The 21,154-nt window shown below is 41.1% G+C and overlaps 1 protein-coding gene across 1 annotated transcript in view; it reads left to right on the top strand.

Moving 5' to 3' along the window:
• The window catches only part of CDK15 (cyclin dependent kinase 15), an 82,895-nt gene that overhangs the window by 44,715 nt on the left and 17,026 nt on the right, over window positions 1-21,154 (top strand). The window contains exons 10-11 of the mRNA XM_007089985.3: window positions 1,670-1,733; window positions 17,019-17,067. Of these exons, the coding sequence (XP_007090047.1) occupies window positions 1,670-1,733; window positions 17,019-17,067 (113 nt within the window). The remainder of the gene's footprint in view (window positions 1-1,669; window positions 1,734-17,018; window positions 17,068-21,154) is intronic.

Genomic DNA, 21,154 nt, shown 5'->3' on the forward strand with positions numbered 1-21,154 from the left:
CAAATGGATTTATTAGATTCTTTCTATGAGAGATGCTTCTAAAAAGAGTTATGCTGAGATATGCTTCTAAGAAGAGTTATATTGGGTAGTGGTGTAGTGAAAGCTACTGATACTTCACTAATATTTTGCAGAAACAATGTTATTTTAGCTCCCAGATATAACTGACATAGGGCTTTTAAGGTGAAGGTAAAAGAATGGTAAAATGATGCCCACAAAACAACTCACAGTAAAAGCACTACCCAAAATCTGAAGTGTTTGACTTTGTATGCCAAAACACTTTTATTTTCATATTAAGTAAAACTGGAGCTTCAATTTGGTAATCCAAGGCATAAGTGAGCTCTTTTTCAAGTGATGTTGTTACTTTTACAACCCACTGGTTAAAAGTCAAATACCACATTCCAAGGTGCCAGGCCACCAAGAAAACAAGGTGAGATGAATTTGGTAGAAAGGACTAGAGTTAGGTTTAGGATCATTTTTAGCCAACATTCCACTGCCTAAAGGTCAGTAATCCGAATCCTTTTTAATTTGAGCACATGGGAAACAGCTGGATGCTCATGCTGAAGCATAATTCAGGCTAAATGTCTTTTGTTGTGGGGGGTGTATTTTTTTCATCTAATGGAAGGCAAAAGGACAGTCATTCCTGCCTCTTTATATTCCCAACTCCCAAAATAGCATCCTGCTACATAGTGACCATGCAATAGATAGTGATGAGAATATGACTTTAAGCAAGGCTGTATGATCTGCCTCAGAATAAGAACAAGTGAGTTAGTGAGGACACAGGCTCAGGACCTGTATTCATGTTCTCCCAAGAAACAGAACCAATGGGATGTACAGAGATACATAAGAATCCTTTATTTTGGGAATCAGCTCATATGATTATGGCTGAGATATGCCATCTGCAAGTTGGAGAACCAGGAAAGCTGGCAGTATAATTCAGTCTGACGCCAAAGGACTGAGAACTGAGGGGATGCTGGTGTAAGTTCCAGAGTCTGAAGGTCAGAGAACCAGTAGCTCAGATGTCTGAGGGCAGGAGAAGATGGATGCCCCAGCTCAAGAAAAGAGAGAGAGAATTTGCCCTTCCTCTGCCATTTTATATGGGCCCTCAACCAATTGGGTGATGTCTGCTCACATTGGAGAGGGCATATTTCTTTACTCTTGCTGATTCAAATATTAATTTCTTGGAGCACCGGGGTGGCTCAGTCGTTTAAGCATCTGACTTTGGCTCAGGTCATGATCTCACAGTTCGTGAGTTCAAGCCCTGCATTGGGCTCTGTGCTGACAGCTAGAGCCTGCTTCATATTCTGTGTCTCCCTCTCTCTCTGCCCCTCCCCTGCTCTCTCTCTCTCTTTCAAAAATAAATAAACATTAAAAAAAAAAACAAATACTAATTTCTTCCACAAACACCTTCTTAGACACACCCCAAAATAATATTTTACTAGCTACTGGGCCTCCCTTTGCCCAGCCAAGTTGGCACATAAAATTGACCATCACAAGACCTTAAGAATACACTACAGTTTTGCCCACAAAGCTGCAAATGGTGGGCACTCAAGTTTCTTTCCTGTACATCAGCTGGCATAATGTGACATATGTAACAAATTCTTCCCTATTCCCCCTTGATCTTTCACATCTCCTGCCCCACCTTTCTTTGTCTTTCTTTGGCTTTATATAGGTGTTAGGAGTCCCTACAGAGGATACCTGGCCTGGAGTTTCCAAGCTACCTAACTACAATCCAGGTAATATTGATTTGAGTTTCTCGAATGCTCTGAGAATTAGCAATGTGAAAACATTTGCCACACAGATAGAGTAGCCTTCTTTTATTGTTAACTCAACAGTAAAGATGGGTCTAGATGAATTTTTAGATTCCTATATTCCCTGCTAATCCTTTTATGAGAAGGACACTGAAATAGTAGTTGAGGTTAGATCAGTTCTCCAACTCTATACAACACAAGTAGCAAGCTGCATAAGAATTTGGAATGACTGTTGCTGTGGATTCCACATCCATTTCCAAATATCCAATGACTCAAAAGAACTCAAAAGATGGTCTCATTTTTGAGCCCCATGACTATTATTGACTTTATTTGTTAGGTTCTTGTACCTCATAAAGTATTAAAAGAAAGCTAATATAACAGAGGGGAGGTAGAGTCTCATTAGGCCAAGGACTGGCCAGGTAAGATGTTTCTAGTTTACACAAGAGTTCCTCCATTGTCTCTGGGCCTAACAGTCATTCTCATCATTCATTTGGTCCTCCAAGACTGGCTCCTGGGAATGGATTTGGAAGTGTTGGAAGTGTTGCCTTTGGGGGAAGTCTTTGAGAAATGGTCCCAAGGCCATGCCAGAGAGATCAGATTACCCAGTAGTCATTCAAGGATGTTGACACTGAAGGAAGGAGACAAGCAATGAGCTATAGGATAAAGGATTATATCAGAGGCTGGGGAAGCAAGTAATGGCTACAACAAAGTTGAACTCTTGCTGGCAGGATTAAAGGGGAGGTAGATATGTACAGATAAAGACAAGATTGGCATGATTATGGCTCAAGTCAGATTCTCTAGTCTTTATGTTCTTATAGTGACCCATCACTAAATATGGACTTTCTCCAAATTGTTGTCATTACTAACTTTGGTATGGGATTATCCTAAAAGGGTCTCATGAAATCAATAAATTGTAGAAAGTTTAAAAAAGCAATTAAGGGGTGGGAGAAAGGGGAAAATGGGTGAAGGGCATTGAAGAGGACACTTGAGGAGGGGACTGGGATGAGCACTGGGTGTTGTATGTAAGCGATGAGCCACGGGAATCTACCCCAAAAACCAAGAGCACACTTTACACACTGTATGTTAGCCAATTTGATAATAAATTATAATTTAAAAAAAAAAGAAGTAAAAAGAAAAAAAATTAAAAAGCAATTAAGGAGCATAACAGGGGCACCTGGGTAGCTCAGTTGGTTAAGAGTCCGACTTCAGCTCAGGTCATGATCTCACCACTTGTGGGTTCAAGGCCCATGTTGGGCTCTGTGCTGACAACTCAGAGCCTGGAGCCTGCTTCAGTGTCTCCCTTGCTCTCTGCCCCTCCCCCTTCAAAAATAAAAATAAACGTTTAAAAATTTTTGTAAAAAAAAATGGACGCTAACAAAAGACATAAAGAGGCAGGGGATTTTTTTTCTTCTTTTCTCCATCATATAATACTTACACTCAAACTATTCCTAGGGAACCAGGCATCTTGAACTGACCAGGGTTATAAAAACCCTACAGCAAGTGAAAGACTAACTGTAAAGTCATTTCAGCTGCCTTATGAATGATCATATGCATTGCTAAATGGCCTTAGGGTCATTTACAAATAGTTTACCATTTCTAACTATTTTGCTTGAGTTTAGCACCTGAGAAAAATGCCACTCTGGCCATAAGGTTTAGAATAATGCCTGGTCCTTTTGGTCTGAAATAGAAAAAAGAACAGGCTTCTTGTAGAGACCATGGTCCAGTCTGCAATGGTTCTATCTCCAGTTGCCATGGTTTCTAGGAGAACCTGGTTCTATTTTCCCACCCTGCCTATACCTCTCCCTACCCACTCTCCTCTGCAGGTAAAAATGGAAACCCTCAGCTTCCTACCATGGATGCAGTAAGAAGTTTAGGGTCACAAATGGGTTATAGAAAACCATTTAGATGATGTCAGTACTAAGCTGCCATGGTGAGCATATGCTATTCCTCCAAACTTCAAACGTTTGGGTTTCAGGTTGGTTCAGGCAAATAAGCAGTGATCCTTAACACAGAATGCCTTGGTGAGAACAATAATGATAGAAACTTGTTCAAAATGCTTCCCTGCCAGATTCTGTACTAAATAAGATAACTGGGTCCCAATAAAACAGCAAGAAATATGTTGCATTTTTCATTTTGCTGTCATTTCAAAGTAATGTGCAATTTTTTATTTATGAAGAGAATTCTCCAGGCCCAACATCAATAGTGTTCATACTTTGCATTGTTTTTCTACTAGGGATTCAATTTAATTCAAATAAGCCAAAAAATTTTGAACACCCACTATCTGCCAGGTGCTATATTATGTGTTGGGTCCGCACAGACAAATATGGTACCTTCTTGGATCTCTGAGAACTTGGGTTTGTATTCATTCATCTACACTCTCTCACAAACTCTCCTTATTAGGAAGGGTGATCACTTGTGAGCCCGGCTTCCATGGGTTTGGGCAATGTGTAGCTTTGGGCCAGGCCGAGCTTATGAAAGGAAGAGAGTTGTAAACTTAGCTACGATGAGGATGTCTAACTCTGTATTTGTGAATCTTAAAAGTCCAGCATATCTTGAACATGGGGTCAGGACTATTGATAATCATAAAGACTGTGTTTTAAAAGGGTCATCATTTTTTTTCCAGGAGTATTCCCTTATATCGATTGAGAAGACCCATCCCGCACCCACCCCATCACTGAACTGCCAATGCTGCTTCCACACATTTGAACTCCAGTGATTAAGAGAACAGAACAGGGTACGGGAGCCAGAAAAATATCACAGAGAGAACAGTAATAGTATTCTGGATGAGATTTCCATTCCTTTCCTTTTCATTCTAAGTAGTAGTGAGAGCCCCCAAACTTGGAATGCAGCCGGAACCGAGAGCTCAGAACTTGGGAGGACCATCCAGTGTCCATCTATGCCTACTCTACCCTTGCCCAGACCTTGTCCGGACTAGGTCTAGGAGGACAACACAGTTTCTGTTTGCATAGGTTTAAAAAAACATCTGGTGCTGATCCACCTGGACAAGTTTCTCTGGACACTTGTTTTCTTGGGACACTAATGAGCACGACTGTAGGTTTTTAGCCATCATCAATTCAGACTCGTGTGCCTGATTAAATCTGGGCAAGGGAAGAGAGGTATATAATTTTAGACACTAGGCTTCCTCTTTCTTTCTTTCTTTCTTTCTTTCTTTCTTTCTTTCTTTTTTTCTTTCCTTCCTTCCTTCCTTCCTTCCTTCCTTCCTTCCTTCCCTCCTACCCCCCATTTTAAGCAAGCTGGTTGAGAACTCTGTGTCCTCTACTTCAAAGGGCCAGTTGTCTTATTTTGATGTGGGCAGATTGAGAAGTAGGCTTTGAAAAGTAGGCTTTTTTTTGTTTAATCTTTTCTCCTGGGATAGCTTTCAGAGCAATATATCCAAGTGTCAGTAAGGGGGTTCTGACGAGCACAGATTCCCAGACTCTCAGCAGGATCATTCTCTAACAGAAATATAAAAGTGAAATATTAAAAACCCTGGAACGTGAACTCCATCTGCAGAGTAGCCAGTGGCTTGCCTGCTTGCACCATGGGAAAAAAAAGATCTTGAAAAAAGAGGGAGGAGAAAAAAGTGCTTTGAGTAAGAGGTTTACAGGTTTAGTAGAGCATAGTAACATCCCCTCAAAGAAGTGGGTGTTGCTCTGTGACCCCCCAAAATGCTCTGCCTTTGACTCAGCCGCCAGAACACTCACCCTCCCCCCCCCCACAAAACACCCCCTTTTCACATGCTAACTGAGGCGCCTGTGATTGGCTGAACAATAAACTGGTCACACTTGCTAAAGCCCTGCCATCTTTCACACAATTAGCCAAGACACATTAATCAAACTGGCGGTGAACTGGGGCTGTGCTGGCCTCCAGCGCGGGGGAGGGGAGAAGTTTTGGTGATCCCTTAACAAGAGTCCATAGGAAGCAATAATAAAGAACGACATGCTGGAGGGGATTCTACTATCAGAAAGTCTGAAAAGGTTAAAGCTCCAGTTGATGCCCCATCTGGGATGTACTGGGTTTATGGCAGAGAGAATCTCAGAAGCTTAGAGCAAACTGGATATTGGTCTTGGCTAAAATCTGCTCATATAAGACAGTAGTGTAAATTTTAAAGGTAGACCCCTATAGACAATTTTACAAAGTTCCCTGGTGCTCTTAGCATCACCTCCAACCCCCCCCCCCCCACCAAATGTACTCAGGAGTCCCTCCCCTTTTGAGCCTAAAGCACTTTGAATCCAACTAACCCAATAGGAATAAAGCGTATGTAAGGAATAGAGAACCATTTAGAATCAATTAAGGCTGGCAGGGTGTTGTTCCTAAACTAAGTATTTGGAGGACATAAAAATAGTTAATTTTGAAAGAGAAAAAAAAATAACATTTATACTTTGAATGGTAATATCTTCCTTCTTTTCTTTTCCGAATTCCCTTTAAATAGATTTTCCAATGGCAATATAGAGCTAATAAGATCATACCTTAGAGACCAGTTTGCTACAGAATCATGTAAGGCTTTTAGGAGAACCAACTAAATATTTAGACGTTTCTCAGTGAAAGTAAACGGAGGCCTTACTCCTCTGGAGGTTGTCCAGTCACCATCTCATTAGATGCAAAGATCCTGTGATAAAGAAAAACTTTTTTTTTGTGCCCACATGATTGCAGCCCAGTTGTGGTTTTTAATGTGTCATTGATTGTTTCATCCAACTCCTTTTGCTCCACTGAAAGGGTCTGCCGTGGCTCTGTTTGCTTCCTTAAACATGGGTTTTGAAAGCGCTCATGCTGTGTGAGCTCAAATCCTAGCATTAATGTACTGCTGGGTTCATTTCACTACACTCAAAAGCGCTGAGTTTAAATCCCTCTCAATTCCATTTGAAGCACCAGAAGACTTTATCCTCCTCCACTAATGGTTCCAAGTTTACATCTAGATACTGGGGGTCAAGGACAGGAGAGGATTTAGAAATAACAGTGCATGACATTAGTCAATGCATTTGCCAAATTGGCAATTAGTTCCTGATGTGCGTGCAAAGCATTTTATTCCTGTCTCTTTGATGCTTGTTCCCATTGAGAAGGGAATAGAGTCCGCAGAGGCCTTCAAACTTTTAAAGAAATATCTGCTGAAAATCATGCCTGATTTGTGACATGAGCTCAGCTGCAGGGAAGCATCCGGGATTATCCTGGTTCTTTCAGCCCCAGGAAAGAACACTGCACATGGAAAGATTTTCCACTGGAGGAACTCAGTGGAAATCAAAAGGCAGGAAAGCAGTACTAAAAGCCCTGCAGGGACCCAGAATCAGATGTACTATAAACCATAGGCAAAGGGATCCTGCTGACGCCCAGTTATTTTCAGGACGCCTGCTTTTTCAACTTTTGACCACCAGGTGGAAGCAGGAAACAACGGGCATGGAATACCGACAGCAGATAGCATTACATGAGAGCAATCTAACCTCACTCTTGGAATGTTTTAGTTTGAGCTGAAATCTGACTTCATCTGACACCACTATGGGACAGATGATGATTGCAATCTAAAATGACCCTTGTCCCTTTTGGGATGACAAAGAGCTACCATGCTTTGCGCTCAGAGGATTCTGAGCATGTCTTTGTGTGTTTGCTGTGAACACAATGTAAGATCTGCATCAGCATCCGCTTTGTCACATGAGCTGTTAGCCAAGGGAGTTATGCAGTGGGCTGAACGAGGGAAAATTACTGATAGAAGAGGTTTTAATTATGGACACCAATTCCTCATGAAACAGCAAGTCCAAGCTCCACCTTTTACTACTTGGGGCACTTGAGGAAATTCCCTAACCTGCAAAATGGGAGCAATCCTGTCATTTTAAAAGTGTTCCTATGTACCAGGCACAGAACACACATAACTTCTCCTCCTTCCCACTGCCTGCCAGGGTCTATGCTGCTAAGAGTAGCACAGTTTTATGCATGAGGAGGCAGGTTTTCTCCCAGGTTCACCCAGAGGCATTTCCTAGATTGGAGATGAGTCAATTCATGACCAAACTTTGTTCTCTTTCCATTGGGCATGTTGCATCCCTCTGTCTCATTTTGCAGGGTGGTTCTGAGACATAAGTGAAATTATTGAACCTCATCTGCCACGATTCCTAACTTCTAGTAGGTGCACAAAACAAGTTAGTTCCCATTCTGTTTTACCCAGTATGGAGGTTCATTCAGCGGTTCAGTGACTTGACAGGGTTCAAGGTATGTGAGAACTGAAGCTATACCTGTTTTTATGTTTAGCTTCCTTAGATTTCTTAGCTTCCCTCTAGATGTTAGGCACACCTCCCAGTGCCAGAACTGACTTCTATGTTAGCTTGCTTAGGCCTAAACCTTGCCTGAATTTGTACTCTCTAAAAGCCAACCCTCAGTTTTCAAATTTTTACCTAAGTCAGTGTGAGTACCTGTTAAGGCCATCTCTTGTGAAGGCTCCATTCTGCACCCCTGACTTAAACTATTGTGAGATGCCTGCCTGCTATGACATGGGCTCTTCCCTGGCAGAATCCTTAGTGTCTTTGTGCTACATAATGGGTGTCTAGTAAAAGCTACTAAATCACAGAAGGCATCAGTATCATCTTTATTGATTTCACCGAAATCCTAGTATGGTAGAAAGAATACTTAAGTTTTCTACAGAGCAAACTTGACCACTTCTAGTGCTTCTAGTATTTAACACATGTCCCCTAACTGGTACATAGTAGTGAGTTAATACATATTTGTTAAATGAAATCAGTGATCAGGAGTCAGAAAACGTGCAATTCTAGTTCCAATCACATCCTCTATGACTCTAATAATCCTTGTTCTACACACTTGACCAAGGACATACATGTAAGTTATTATTCACCTTATTTCTGGGTAATAATAACTACTGTTTATTGAGCACTAACTATGAGTTAGGCACTTTACTCACACTGTTTTACTTTGATTCACAACAACCCTATCAGATAGGGGCAATGGTATCATTCCTACTTTATCTTAGGGTCACCTAGCCAGGAAGGGGGTGCTTCAGAATATCCAGACCTTTTGGATTTCAAGGTGGTGCTCACAGCTGTATTCCATCTTACCTTCCAGCTATTAAAGGGCAAATATGATGATATGGTAATTAATGTCCTAGACTGGGGATCAGCTAATAACACTTTCCAAGTTCATCTCCAAATGCTTATGTCCTTCTAACTAGACTTGGTCTTAGAATCTGTGAGCTTGATGACATGTTTTTGGAATGTAATGTGAATGGGATCCCAGGATGGGGACTGTAGCAGCCCCTGCTTGCTACAGCTAATCTGTGAACCCTGATTGGGCTCATTACCATTGCACTTCTGCAGGGCTGCCGAAAGCTCCTGGGGAGTTACTATTAACATCTTTATTAACCCGTCCCCCTAATCAGTCAGTGAAGTTCATTTAGATACACAGCCTACTTTGATCTTCATTAATAGTTTCTTCTAGTTTCTACATTTATTTTTAGTTTTCTCATCTTTAATTTATTTGGTGGCAATTATTAGTTTTTATTGAGGAGGACTAGATGATCTTAAAGTAGTTAAGATTAGGAAAAATTGCAAATGAGGGAAAGCAGGTAAAAAAAAAAATTTTTTTTAATGAAACCCTGCTATATTCCTTCTCATTTCAAGAAAACGGGCCTTAAGATCCCAAATATTGTGAAACTGGCTCAACCTAGAGTCTCCTCCCTACCTTCAAGGCCAGCGGCTTCTTCCACCCATCTCTGTAAGGCACAAAGCAAGACATGAACGTAGGCCCTCTTGAGGGCCTTTTACATTTTAAGGATAATGTTTAGTAAATTTATTTCATTTTTATTTTTTATCCAGGCATCAATTTTTCATTCATTTAACCAATATTTATGAATGCTAGGTACTAGGGACTAGGAGATTAAAAAATAAATAAGACATTGATACCTGCCTTCAAAGAATACAGTCTACAAGGGAAAGATATAAATAATACAACCTGGAAAGTATTATTCTAGCAGCATCCCCTGGGGACCTCTGGGAACACTGGGGAAAAGGCCCCCTTAGTTTGCCTGGGAAATTTAGGATTTTTTTTTTTTTTTTTTTTTTTGAGAGAAAGAGACAGAGCTGGGTCTCAAAGATGATGAAGTGGGCATTCTCCAGGTGAGCAATAGGGAAAGGACATTCCAGACAATGGAACTGGACACAAAGGAATAAGAAGGCAGGTTTATTTGATATTGTACCAAGCAGGTAAATTGCTCAAGGAAGCTAGAATGTTAGCTTTGTAGTGGTACATTGCTGGAGATTAACTTGGAAGGGTAGACAGGAACTAGATTGAGAAGTTCTTTGTAATCATCCCAAGGATTTAGACTTTGACCAATAAGCAAAGAGAAGGTATTGGATAATTTTTAACAGGGAAGTGATATGGAAGGATTTAAATTTAAAAATTGCTTGCTAAGGAGGGCACTTCTGATGAGCACTGGGTGTTGTATGTAAGTGATGAATCACTGAATTCCACTCCTGAAACCAATATTGCACTGTATGTTAACTAAAGTTTAAATAAAAAAAATAAATAAACAAAAAGCTATCATGATCAACAACAGCAACTAAATTGCTTGGAATACCATATGTAAAATTAAATTGGTGGTGTAGCTGAACCCAAGTCTGTCTGCACGACACACAACAAAGTCAATCACTAAGACATCAGATATGCAGCAAGGAGATCAGAAGCAATGTGGCAATGCCTTAGATTCCAGAAGACAGGAGTGCTTGGCTGCCTCAATTGGTAAAGCATGCATCTCTTGATCTCAGGGTTGTGAATTTGGGCCCCATGTTGGGTGGAGAGATTACTTAAAAATAAAATCTTAAATAAAATAAAAATTAATAAAAAATTATAGATTCTAGAAGACAAATAACGAGTGTCAACTAGAGCAGTGGCAATGGATAAGGAATGGAAGGGACAAATCTAAAAAGCATCTGGGTAGTTAGAGTCCAGGGGAGGTTGTAACTGATGGGATTCTAGTGGGTAAATGAGAGCCCCATTCACTGGCACAGAAAAGAAAGGGGGAAGGAACAGATTTGTGGAGAAAGTAATGAGTATAAGATTGGAACATTTTGAGATTTAGATATCTGTGGGACCACCAAATGAAGATATCTAAAAAGCAATCAGAAATACAGGCTTGTGATTATAAGTGTCCAATGTAGAAATACAAAATTGGAAGGAATCTGATTAAAGTGGTATTTGAAGCCCCCATGTAAATTCAGTTACCCCAGGGAAAGTGTGAAGAGAAAGAAGACTATGATAGAAACGTGGGGCACCAGTCCCGAAGGGTCAGGCAGAAAGCGGTCTTTGGAAGCTGAGAAGGAACAGCCAGAGGGGCTGGAGAAGACCAGGAGATGATAATAATCATAATACCATGAAAATTGTATGGTCATAAGCTCATTGGGGGACAGGCAATATATGTCTGTTCATTGCCAGGGCTGAGCACATGTGGTGGCCCTTAAACATTTGTAGAGACTATGGGGCAGTGTAAATGTCAAATGATGCATCACCAAACACCATATGCACCAAAAGCCATGACCAAGTTATAGCTCAAACATCATTTGTGGAGGTGGACAGATGTTAAACATGGTACTCCCCTCCACCCCCTGCCCGGGGAGATGAGAGACTTGGATTATGCCCATTCCCTTCACCTTCTCCACCTACCAGGAGCAAGGCCTGGCCTCCGCTTCCTCTGCAGAGACCATTACCTTAGGAAGAGGCTTCAGAGGATGGAATATTTTCTTAGAATCCACAGAAAATTTTGATGCAGGGTTAGAAAAGTGATAAGCTATAAATGTGAGTTGGAGTGCCAGGTTCAAATGCCACGGAGCACCCCTCATGAGAGCATCATGGACTTTCAGCATCCTACTGACAAAGCCCAAACAGAATCTAAAGCCTGGTAATGTAAAGCACCAGAAGAGCCAAGTTTAGTCTCCTTGAGCCAAAGACCAAGGAAGTAAGCAGCGGTGAGGGTGTGAGTGTGGTTAAGGCAGAGGGAGGTCGGAGAAGAGCTACAGATTTTTGCAATGCAGTTTTAAGGTTACTGCTTGAGATAGTGAAATAAGGCTAACAACATTATCAACTATTTAAATATATGGTATCTTAAGAATGCATTGTATTTGGGAAATTCCAGAGGTGTAGTTCAGTAGGCTGCATTATAAGATAACCTTAGGGTGATTGTGGTAAGACTATAGAAACCAGAAAATGTTTTACCTTGAGCTAAGACTCAAGATGGTTCTTGTGATGTTTTATCAATCAACCAGCAAATCTCTATTGACTTGAATCTGTTGTGAAAAGAGCTTTCTCATTTCACTTATGAAATAAGATTCACGGAAAAAAATGTATTATTGTATTATGGTAGCAACACTTCTGCCCTCATTTTAATTTTATTCCATTTAGTTTGGAAATTAATATGTTCAGCTTTTTAAGTTTCCCTTTGCAACTTTCTTCACTTTTCCTACCTCAAATTCTAATTGAACTCAGATGAGAACTCTTATTAAAATAATTATGAAGAAAAAGAAAATTGTAGAAGGAGGAGATGGAGAAAAATTTAGTCTATTGATTTACCATCATTTTTGGAAAGAGAAGGAAAATAAGCTACCTATAGACCTATTATCTTAAAGGCTACTGAAGCCAGAGAAACAAGCTTGAAATGGTGCTGTGTAGGATGCCTATCTGTTTGTGGATCATTCTCTCATTGATCACTTGCAGCTTAACTACTGGGAAAAATCAATGGGAGAGAGGCAAGGTCATCCAGCATCAGGTTATCTCCAGGAGAGTGGAGGCAGGGGAGGGGGAGCAAGCATTGGGCTTTAGCTGTGCCTCAAAACAGCAATCTAACTGTACTCTACACACATAAATCCCTCCATTTCAGCTAATGTAGCTACAAAATAGATGGGGGAAGAGAATCAAGCACAGTCTTGGAAGACATGGAGCCTCAAATTCAATGTTACTACATTGCCTCCTGGGACAACTCTCAGGCAGAATTTATGAGGACTGATCTTTCCCTTGCCATGCTTCCTCTTTCACATCTTTGAAAAATATATTAAGTATGCACCAGACACTATGTTCTGCAATTTTTACAGATACTGATTAACTGAATTTTCACAACTAGCTTGTTTGAGGAAATGAGCCTCAGAGAAGTGTGTGGAAGTCACTGATGAGTGGTCGATCCTACCCTCCTTGCTAGACCAGCACCTTCTGCCTCATTTAGAGGCACACTAGAAACATCTGGAGATCATTAAGGACAATAATAACAACACAATAAGAGACCAATGCTGGGCTGTCCCCAGGCTCATTGAATCAGACTCTGCAGGATGGAGCCAGGGTTTCCTTTTGGTTCAAAACTCTCCCAGTTGATGCTAACATGCAGCTTAGTCTGAGAACCACTGTGTAGACCATGCTGCCTCTCCAAAACGAGAGATGAAAACAAGAAGAAAAAAAAGAAAAAGGAATAAGCCTAACATTTATTGAGCCCTTACCATATTCCAAGTGCTTCATCTTATCTAATCCTTCCAAGCAACTGGAAAAGTATTCCCATTTTACAGATTTGGAAACTTCTGAGTTACTTAACCATAGAGGTTAATTTCCCTTAAGTCCCAGAGCTCACAAGTGGCAGGAGGGAGATTTGAACCTGTGTTTGGGCCTTTGTTCATGTTACTACGGCACACAGCTAAGAAACACACCTCTGGTCCACATTGAAGATTCAAAAGAAATCAAGTGAGGTTTGTAAGAACTAGAGCTTATAGCACGTTAGAATTTCACTATGATGCAATGGCAAATTATTGAAGGAGAACAATAAGGCAGAAATAGCTGAGACACAAGAGTAGAGAGGAAAACCATGGCACATCAGACCAGAGAAGAGGCAGAAAGAAAAGAGGCAAAAGAGTGAGGAAACACATTACACTTACTACCATCCTTATTCTCACAACAACCCGAAAGAGCAGAAATAATAATTATCCCCCTTCTGCAGATGGGCCTGTGGGGTCCTGAGCAATACCCTTAGGTTACACAGCTGGTAAGTGGCATAGTATGAACTCAAAACCCGGGTCCTGGGTCCAAACCACACAGGATTTACATTGCTCATCACTTCTCAAAGGAAGAAAAAGAGGAACAGGGTTTATTTTGTTTAATGCTGCGAGGCAGGCACTTTACATTCATTACCTCAGAAATCTCAATGAATTCAATGAATCACTTTGTCCTTGTGAGATGAATACGACCTCCAACTTGAGTTTAGGAAACAGTCTGGCTATGGTTAAACTATCTTGCTTAAGGTCTCAGTGAAGCTGACACAGTAGTTTCAAACCCCAGGTTCAGTGTTCAAGCCCTAATTCAGCTAATTCCAAACCCATGTTTCTAAAGAATAACACTTAAGTTAGAAATAGCTTTAAAATACTGAAGACCCAAAAACACAGTGCACAAGGACTGTATGTAGGACCAGAAAAACAAAACATGGGAGAGCACTGAAATGGATTTCCTTATGTTGATTGGAAATTTATTTAAAAAAATTGGTTTAACATTTTTTTTTTTTTTTGAGAGAGAGAGAGAGAGCACACACACACAAGTAGGAGAAGGGCAGAGAGAGGGAGACAGAGGATCCAAAGCAGTCTCGGTGGCATTGTGAGCACAGAGCCCAATGCAGGGCTCGAACCCATGAACCATGAGTTCATGACCTGAGGCAAAATCAAGAGTCGGCTGCTTAACCAACTGAGCCACCCAGGCACCCCTGGAAATTGATTTATGACTGAATGAGGAAATATTTTAATTTTGTTTGGCCAGGGAAGAACTGTAAATAGGCAGCCAAAAGTAGTTTGGAAATAAACATTCTAAACAAATACCAGATATTCTTATTTTTACGGGTTATTTGTATTTAGGCACGATCACCTGAATAGAGAGTGACGAAGCGGTATATATACAAGCACTTCCCTTTGTGCCCATCTGGGACTATAAACCTCCAGCAAAGTGGTTCTCATTTGATTACATCTGACCTTGAAAACTCCATGGAAATCACTTTCTTTGAACATTCCTTTCACTCTACAAAGTCTATACATTCTATTTTTTTTTATTTTTTTTAACGTTTATTTATTTTTGAGACAGAGAGAGACAGAGCATGAATGGGGGGAGGGTCAGAGAGAGAGGGAGACACAGAATCAGAAGCAGGCTCCAGGCTCCAAGCTGTCAGCACAGAGCCCGACGTGGGACTCGAACTCGTGAACCACGAGATCATGACCTGAGCCGAAGTCAGACACTTAACCAACTGAGCCACCCAGGCGCCCCTATAAATTATTTATTTTTAACTGAACTTACTTTTGAAGTTATAAAATCATGTGTTTTTAAGAAAAATACATTGAAGAAAATAAGCATAGAAGTACAGGGGTAAACCCAGAACCATTATCCCTATCAGGTGCATAGTCTTCCAGGTCTGTTTTTAATGCATATACAGACATGAATATGCCAGTATTATCAAAATCATTTTTTGCCCAACTATGAATAAATTCTTTGTTGGGTTAACAGTCTTGGCGTACTCCATTCCTCTAAGAGCGGGAAGAAGAGCTCTTTTAAAAACAAAACACTTACATTTCAGGCCCAAGAAAAGCACAAGGAAGAAACATCATTTTAAATGAGAGCTGAAATACTCTCTTCTCAATCTGGAGTGGGAAATAGAGGGATTTGATAAGGAGCTTCAGTTTATAGCCCCTGCAGCAACTCTTATCCCCTGAACATAGAGTAAGCATTCAGTTAGTACTTCTTGAATGGATGAGAAATTGTCCCCTTCTTTGGTGGTTTTATTTGGGATTAAATAGTGTCGATACCAAGAATCATAGAAACACGTGTGTTCACATGTGAACGTTGTAAAGAGTGCTCCAAAGAAAATGACAAACTTCATCATCATCCATGTGGGGTTATTCAAGCCAGAATTCACTTTCATTTTTACTGTAAGTGACATATAAAATTAGACCCATCACTTTTTACCACTTCTGAGCCTTTGAGACTTTGCCCCATTGTTCATCACGTGACTTTTCGTGTGTGTGTGTGTGTGTGTGTGTGCGTGCGCGCGTGCACACGTGCACACATGCACACTTTGTTCTCTCAAATGAATTGTGGGCTCTGCGAGGTTGGGGAGGTTTCTTCTGATTTCTTTTGTATTCTCCCAGAACTTGGTACTGTTCTGCACACAGTAGTTGTTAAAAGTTTGTTTGACTTTAGTGAATACTGTGACCATATTAGTTTGCTAAGGCTGCAGTAACAAAGTACAACAAACTCAGTGGCTTAAATCACAGAAATCTGTGGTCTCACAGTGCTGGAGGCTAGATCTGGAATTGAAGTGCTGGGGGGCACCTGGGTGGCTCAGTCAGTCAAGTGTCTGACTTTGACTCAGGACATGATCTCACGGTTCGTGGGTTCAAGCTCCGGATTGAGCTCTGTGCTGACAGCTCAGAGCCTGGAGCCTGCTTCAGATTCTGTGTCTCTTCCTCTCTCTGCCCCTCCCCTGCGCAGGCTCTGTCTCTCTCAGTCTCTCAAAAATAAATAAAGATTTTTTTTTTAATTAAAGTTGAGGTGTTGGGAGGATTGTTTCCTTCTGAGGGCAACATCTGTTCCAGGCCTCTCTCCTTGGCTTGTGGCTGGCTGTCTTCTCCTTGGGTCTTTTCACAACATCTTCTCTTACACACATCTGTCCCTGTATCCAAATTTTCCCTTTTTTTATGAGGACACCAGTCATATTGGGTTAGGGCCCATCCCAATGACCTCATCTTAACTAATTATTACTGCAATGACCTATTTCCATATAAGGTCAGATTCTGAGGCACTTGGGGTTAGGACCTTGACGTATCAATTTTAGGGGGACACAATTCAACCTGTAATAGTGACCTTCAACAGAATCATAAAAATCCACAGTGAGAAGATGCCTTAAACATTGTTCACTTTGCCTATCTGGTGCCTGAACTCTCTTTGCCTGAACCAAGAAGAATGTGTAGAATTTTTCTCTTAATTTTTTTTAATGTTTATTTATTTTTGAGAGATAGAGACAGAGTGTGAGCAGGGGAGGGGCAGAGAGAGAGGGAGACACAGAATCTGAAGCAGACTCCAGGCTCTGAGCTGTCAGCACAGAGCCCAACACGGGGCTTGAACCCACAAACTGCAAGATCATGGCCCGAGCTGAAGTCGCAGCTTAACCAACTGAGCCACCCAGGCGCACCAAGAACAGTAGAATTTTAATAATATTTTGGCAATGGGATTTTAGGGTTATATTTGGTTTTTAATGTGTCTGTGTGTGCTTTCCAGAATGGTTCTCACTTCCTAAGCCTCAAAGTCTTCAGAACATCTGGAACAGGTAAGCACCACCTTGGAAAGCTGATCTTTCAAGCAGGGTTAGAGGAACATTTCCCTGGGCCTCAGTCCACTGAACACACAGCCCTCAGCACCTGGATCTCTGGGGCCACAAGCCCCAGGAAGATGCCTCTGGGAGAGCCAGCCACTCGTGAGTCTGTTAGTTTTTCTCTATGAACCATTTTACTTTCAGAGAGTTTGGTCATTAAAATTGTTTTGCACCCCTCGACCATGCCAGAGGCCCTGAGAATGAGGGAGTGTTGGCCTGCAAGAAAACCTAGTGGGTTTATTATTCTCTAACACAGAGAAACCAAATAACATCATTGAGTGGCTATTGGAGGGGGGGGGCAACTTGATTCATGGAGGTCATGCTTTCCCAGGCCCTCTCCACGCAGTCTCAGCTCAGACCAGGGCAGACTTTTATTACCAGCTTTCAACAAATCCCTAGTTTCTTTTACAAAGTAAAACAGATAATAGAGACATTCCCGGAATAGTTAGCTAACTAAGCCGTGCCAGGCAACCTCAGGGCTAAGAAGAACTCAGTGTTTTCGGACAATGACCAATTACAATAACCAGTATTATTTGATCTGAGAGTAATTAGCTGAGGCTCTTTTCTTTTTGCTTCAGTGAGGAGGCAAAAAGGGCAGTGAGGAAAACATCAGAGACAGGGGGAATGAGCTCAAATGTCAAAGAAAACACACTCTCGCAGGTGGGGAGAAGGAGAAGAGATCCTAACTGAACATTTGAACATTGTTCTTCCCTGAAAGTGTGGTAGGGTTAACCCATCCAAATTTTGTTTGATTTTTTCATACTTAGACTGTTCTTGTGCTTTAAAAACCCTCCATGGAGAGTGAATATCAGAGCACAAAGAGGTCAGAACATAGAGCTGTGGGCTACCAAAGATGTCTTGTTGGAAGAGACAGGTCTCCTTGGGAGGGCTGCACTCTCTACTCTTATTTTCAAGCTCACTGTGTCACCTGAAACCACCGCGCCCCCACCCCCCCCCCCCCCCCCCCCCGCGACTGTTTTGGAGACAGGTTCCAGGGAACCACTGTTTACCATTTCGTTCAAGATGTGCAAACTTTCTCTTGCCAGTATGGTCAGGATCCCTAGCCCCAGCTAGAGATATGTGGGTTTTAGCATTGCCCTAAGGCTTTCTTCCATTCCACTATTGGCTTCCAAAATAAATGGTAACTCCAAACTTAAAAATCACCTTAATACCCTATGCTGCTGCTGTTGGCACTGTTGCATGGCAAAAGAAAGTGCCACAAGCCTCCTGCTATCACCCCACCAGGCATTCCTTCTAGACCTAGCAGGACCTGGATCCACTGAATGTCCCTCTGGTTTTTCTGATCACACAAAAGACCAACCACCTCTGCCCATTGGCTTGTCCCAACAATAACTTTGCCTTAGCTCAGACTTCTGGCTTCTCTTTGCTCAGGTCTTCAAATCAAATCTCTAATGTCTAGAGATGTGCTGCTGAATACAGTAGCCACTAGCCACATGTGGCTATTTAAATTTAACTTTAGTTGTTCAATTGCACTAGTCACATTTCAAGGGCCCAATAGCCACATGTGAGTAGTGGCTACCATACCGGATGGGGCAGAAATAGAATGTTTTCATCATGATGGAAAGTTCTATTGGACAACACTGGTCTAGATTATCATATGAGAAAATTCTTAGTTCTGAGAATGACTTTGTCGTTGAACTAACATTAGGCAGAATGATTGCAATGGGCCTAGCAAGGTGCTGAATATATTATTTCATTTATTCCTCACAAACCAAAGTCCCATTTCAAAGGTGGAAACTGAACTCAAAGAAATGAAGTAACTTAGCCAAAGTCACCAAACCAAGTAAAGTGGAGCCCAGATTCATCTGGCACACAGGTCTCTGTGACTTTGTCAATTGAGTCAGGTTGCAAGTGTGATAGATAGAGAGGGGCTGAAAACTGGCTTTTCTACAAGATTTCTGCAAGATATAGAACTGTGTGTGTGGGCCATAAATACACCTCAGGTCATTGCCTGGGATTTGATGGTGACCCGATCAACATGGGCCTAGTCAGTGCACACTCACTTGTTACATTGATTGGAAAATTATGGACAGCTTCTTTGAAGTTGTTTCTTCCTAGTGTTGGATATATTTCTTATTGTGGGTTTCTGCTTTACCACGTCCTAAACTGGCAACATTAAAAAACTACCCACTCTCCTATAACAACGATAAAGAGGTCATTATTGAAAAAAACAATGATATTTGAATAAAGCCTGCAGCTTAGTAGCATTGTGCCAATAGTAATTGCTCAGCTTTGATAATTTGACTATGCTTATACATAATGCTAACATTAGGGAAAGCAGGTGAAACATATAACTCTGTGTGTACTATTCCTGCAATTCTCCTGTACCTAAAATTACTTCAAAATAAGAACAAATTGAAAAAAGAAATTGAAAAAAAAAATCCCTGCCTTTTTTTCTGTTTCTATGGATCTAGGGGAAAACAACAAAGAACCCAGGCAAACTAACAATGACCAGCCTTGCGCTGCAAACAGATAAAACTCTCCACTGCAAAGGTCAGTGGCAGTAATAGCAGTGGAGATTTTTATGCTCAGAGCCAGCCTGTGCTGAGAAGTCAAGGTTATTGCCTCAGGCCCCTGAGAACCACCAGATTTTACATGTGTGGAGTGATGGCCAGTGGATGGAGCTTCACACAACCACAAAGCCTGATTTTTCATTTTTTCTTACTGTTTGTGTTTCTGTTCTGGACTTCTAAAATTAAATGTGGATGTCCTCACACCCAGCACTTCCTTTAGGATTCATTTACAATTTTAATTCTTTTTACAACTTTTGTAAGCGACGAGGTCTATGGCAACTCAGGTCTGCTGAATGAATGTGTTTTCCGTGCACACAGAGACAGGAACTCTCCCAGACTGCTGGTGGAAATGGAAATTAGTACAACTAGCTTGTAGTCTTAATAAAAAACTTGAACATGTTGTACGTCCTTCAACCTGGGGATTTCAATTCTCAAAATTTATACTAAGGAAACCACTACACAAGTACACAAAGATTTCTCGTTGAGGGGTCACAGCATGATTTTAATGGTAGCCTCTCACACCCCAACAAAAAAGGAAACAACTTTGATAAGGGTCTGGCTATGAAAATTATGGTATGCCCACATAACAGAATGCTATGCAGCTATTAAAATTATGTCCTAGAAGATGATCAAGATAGTCAACTACAAAAAGTAGGTTATAACGGCATACAGAGTATGATCTCATTTTTTTTTGTAAAGCAAGAAATATATCCACTTAAAAATAAAGGACTAAAGAAGAAAAACTGAACATCAAAGCAATAATGATTGTCTTTGAGTGAAGGGGGTTATCTCAGAAGGATGGGGTAGTTTTAATTTTCTCTCTCTGCATTTTCTAAGTGTTTCTAATAAATATGTATTATGTTGGCAATGGAACACTTCTTGCTTCTGGAAATGTTACTAGAAGGAGGGGTTATCAGAGGATTTTTGTCTTCATCCCATTAATTGGGTGGGTAGGTTCACCTAACTCTGCAAGATGCTCCTGGCATGTTAGGGATTTAACATCACAAGCCTAACACATAATATTTATTGACATTTAGCCTATGTGGAAAGATGCTGGTAGGCAAATTAACATTTGTTAATGTCACTTTCCATCCCAACTTTCATTTCCAAAGCAGTGGTCGTAACCATTGAAGAATCGTTCTAGCAAGAGTTAGAGGAGGTGGCAAGTTGTAGAAATGTAATGATAAAGGCAGTGGATAATAAGCAAGATTATAGATGGCAGAAAGAAGTAGAATGATACAAATATGGAAGTAAATTAACATTTGTGCCCAAAGAAGCAACATTTTTATTCCTAGGGCTCTTTTCTCAGCTCCCAAATAAGAGTGCAACATGCTAATCACAAGGTAGAGATTATCAGGACCCTTCTCCAGATTGGGTGGTCCCACTACAAGTGCTGCTAGGAAAGTCTCATATTCAGGAGGGCATGGACTTGGTTTATACAGGGAAGACCAACATGAACTTGGCTCATGGGAGGAAGGAGCAGAAGTGTGTTATAGCAGTCATAGACC

This window comes from Panthera tigris, chromosome C1, assembly GCF_018350195.1.
Source record: "Panthera tigris isolate Pti1 chromosome C1, P.tigris_Pti1_mat1.1, whole genome shotgun sequence".
Classification (NCBI taxonomy): Eukaryota; Metazoa; Chordata; class Mammalia; order Carnivora; family Felidae; genus Panthera; species Panthera tigris.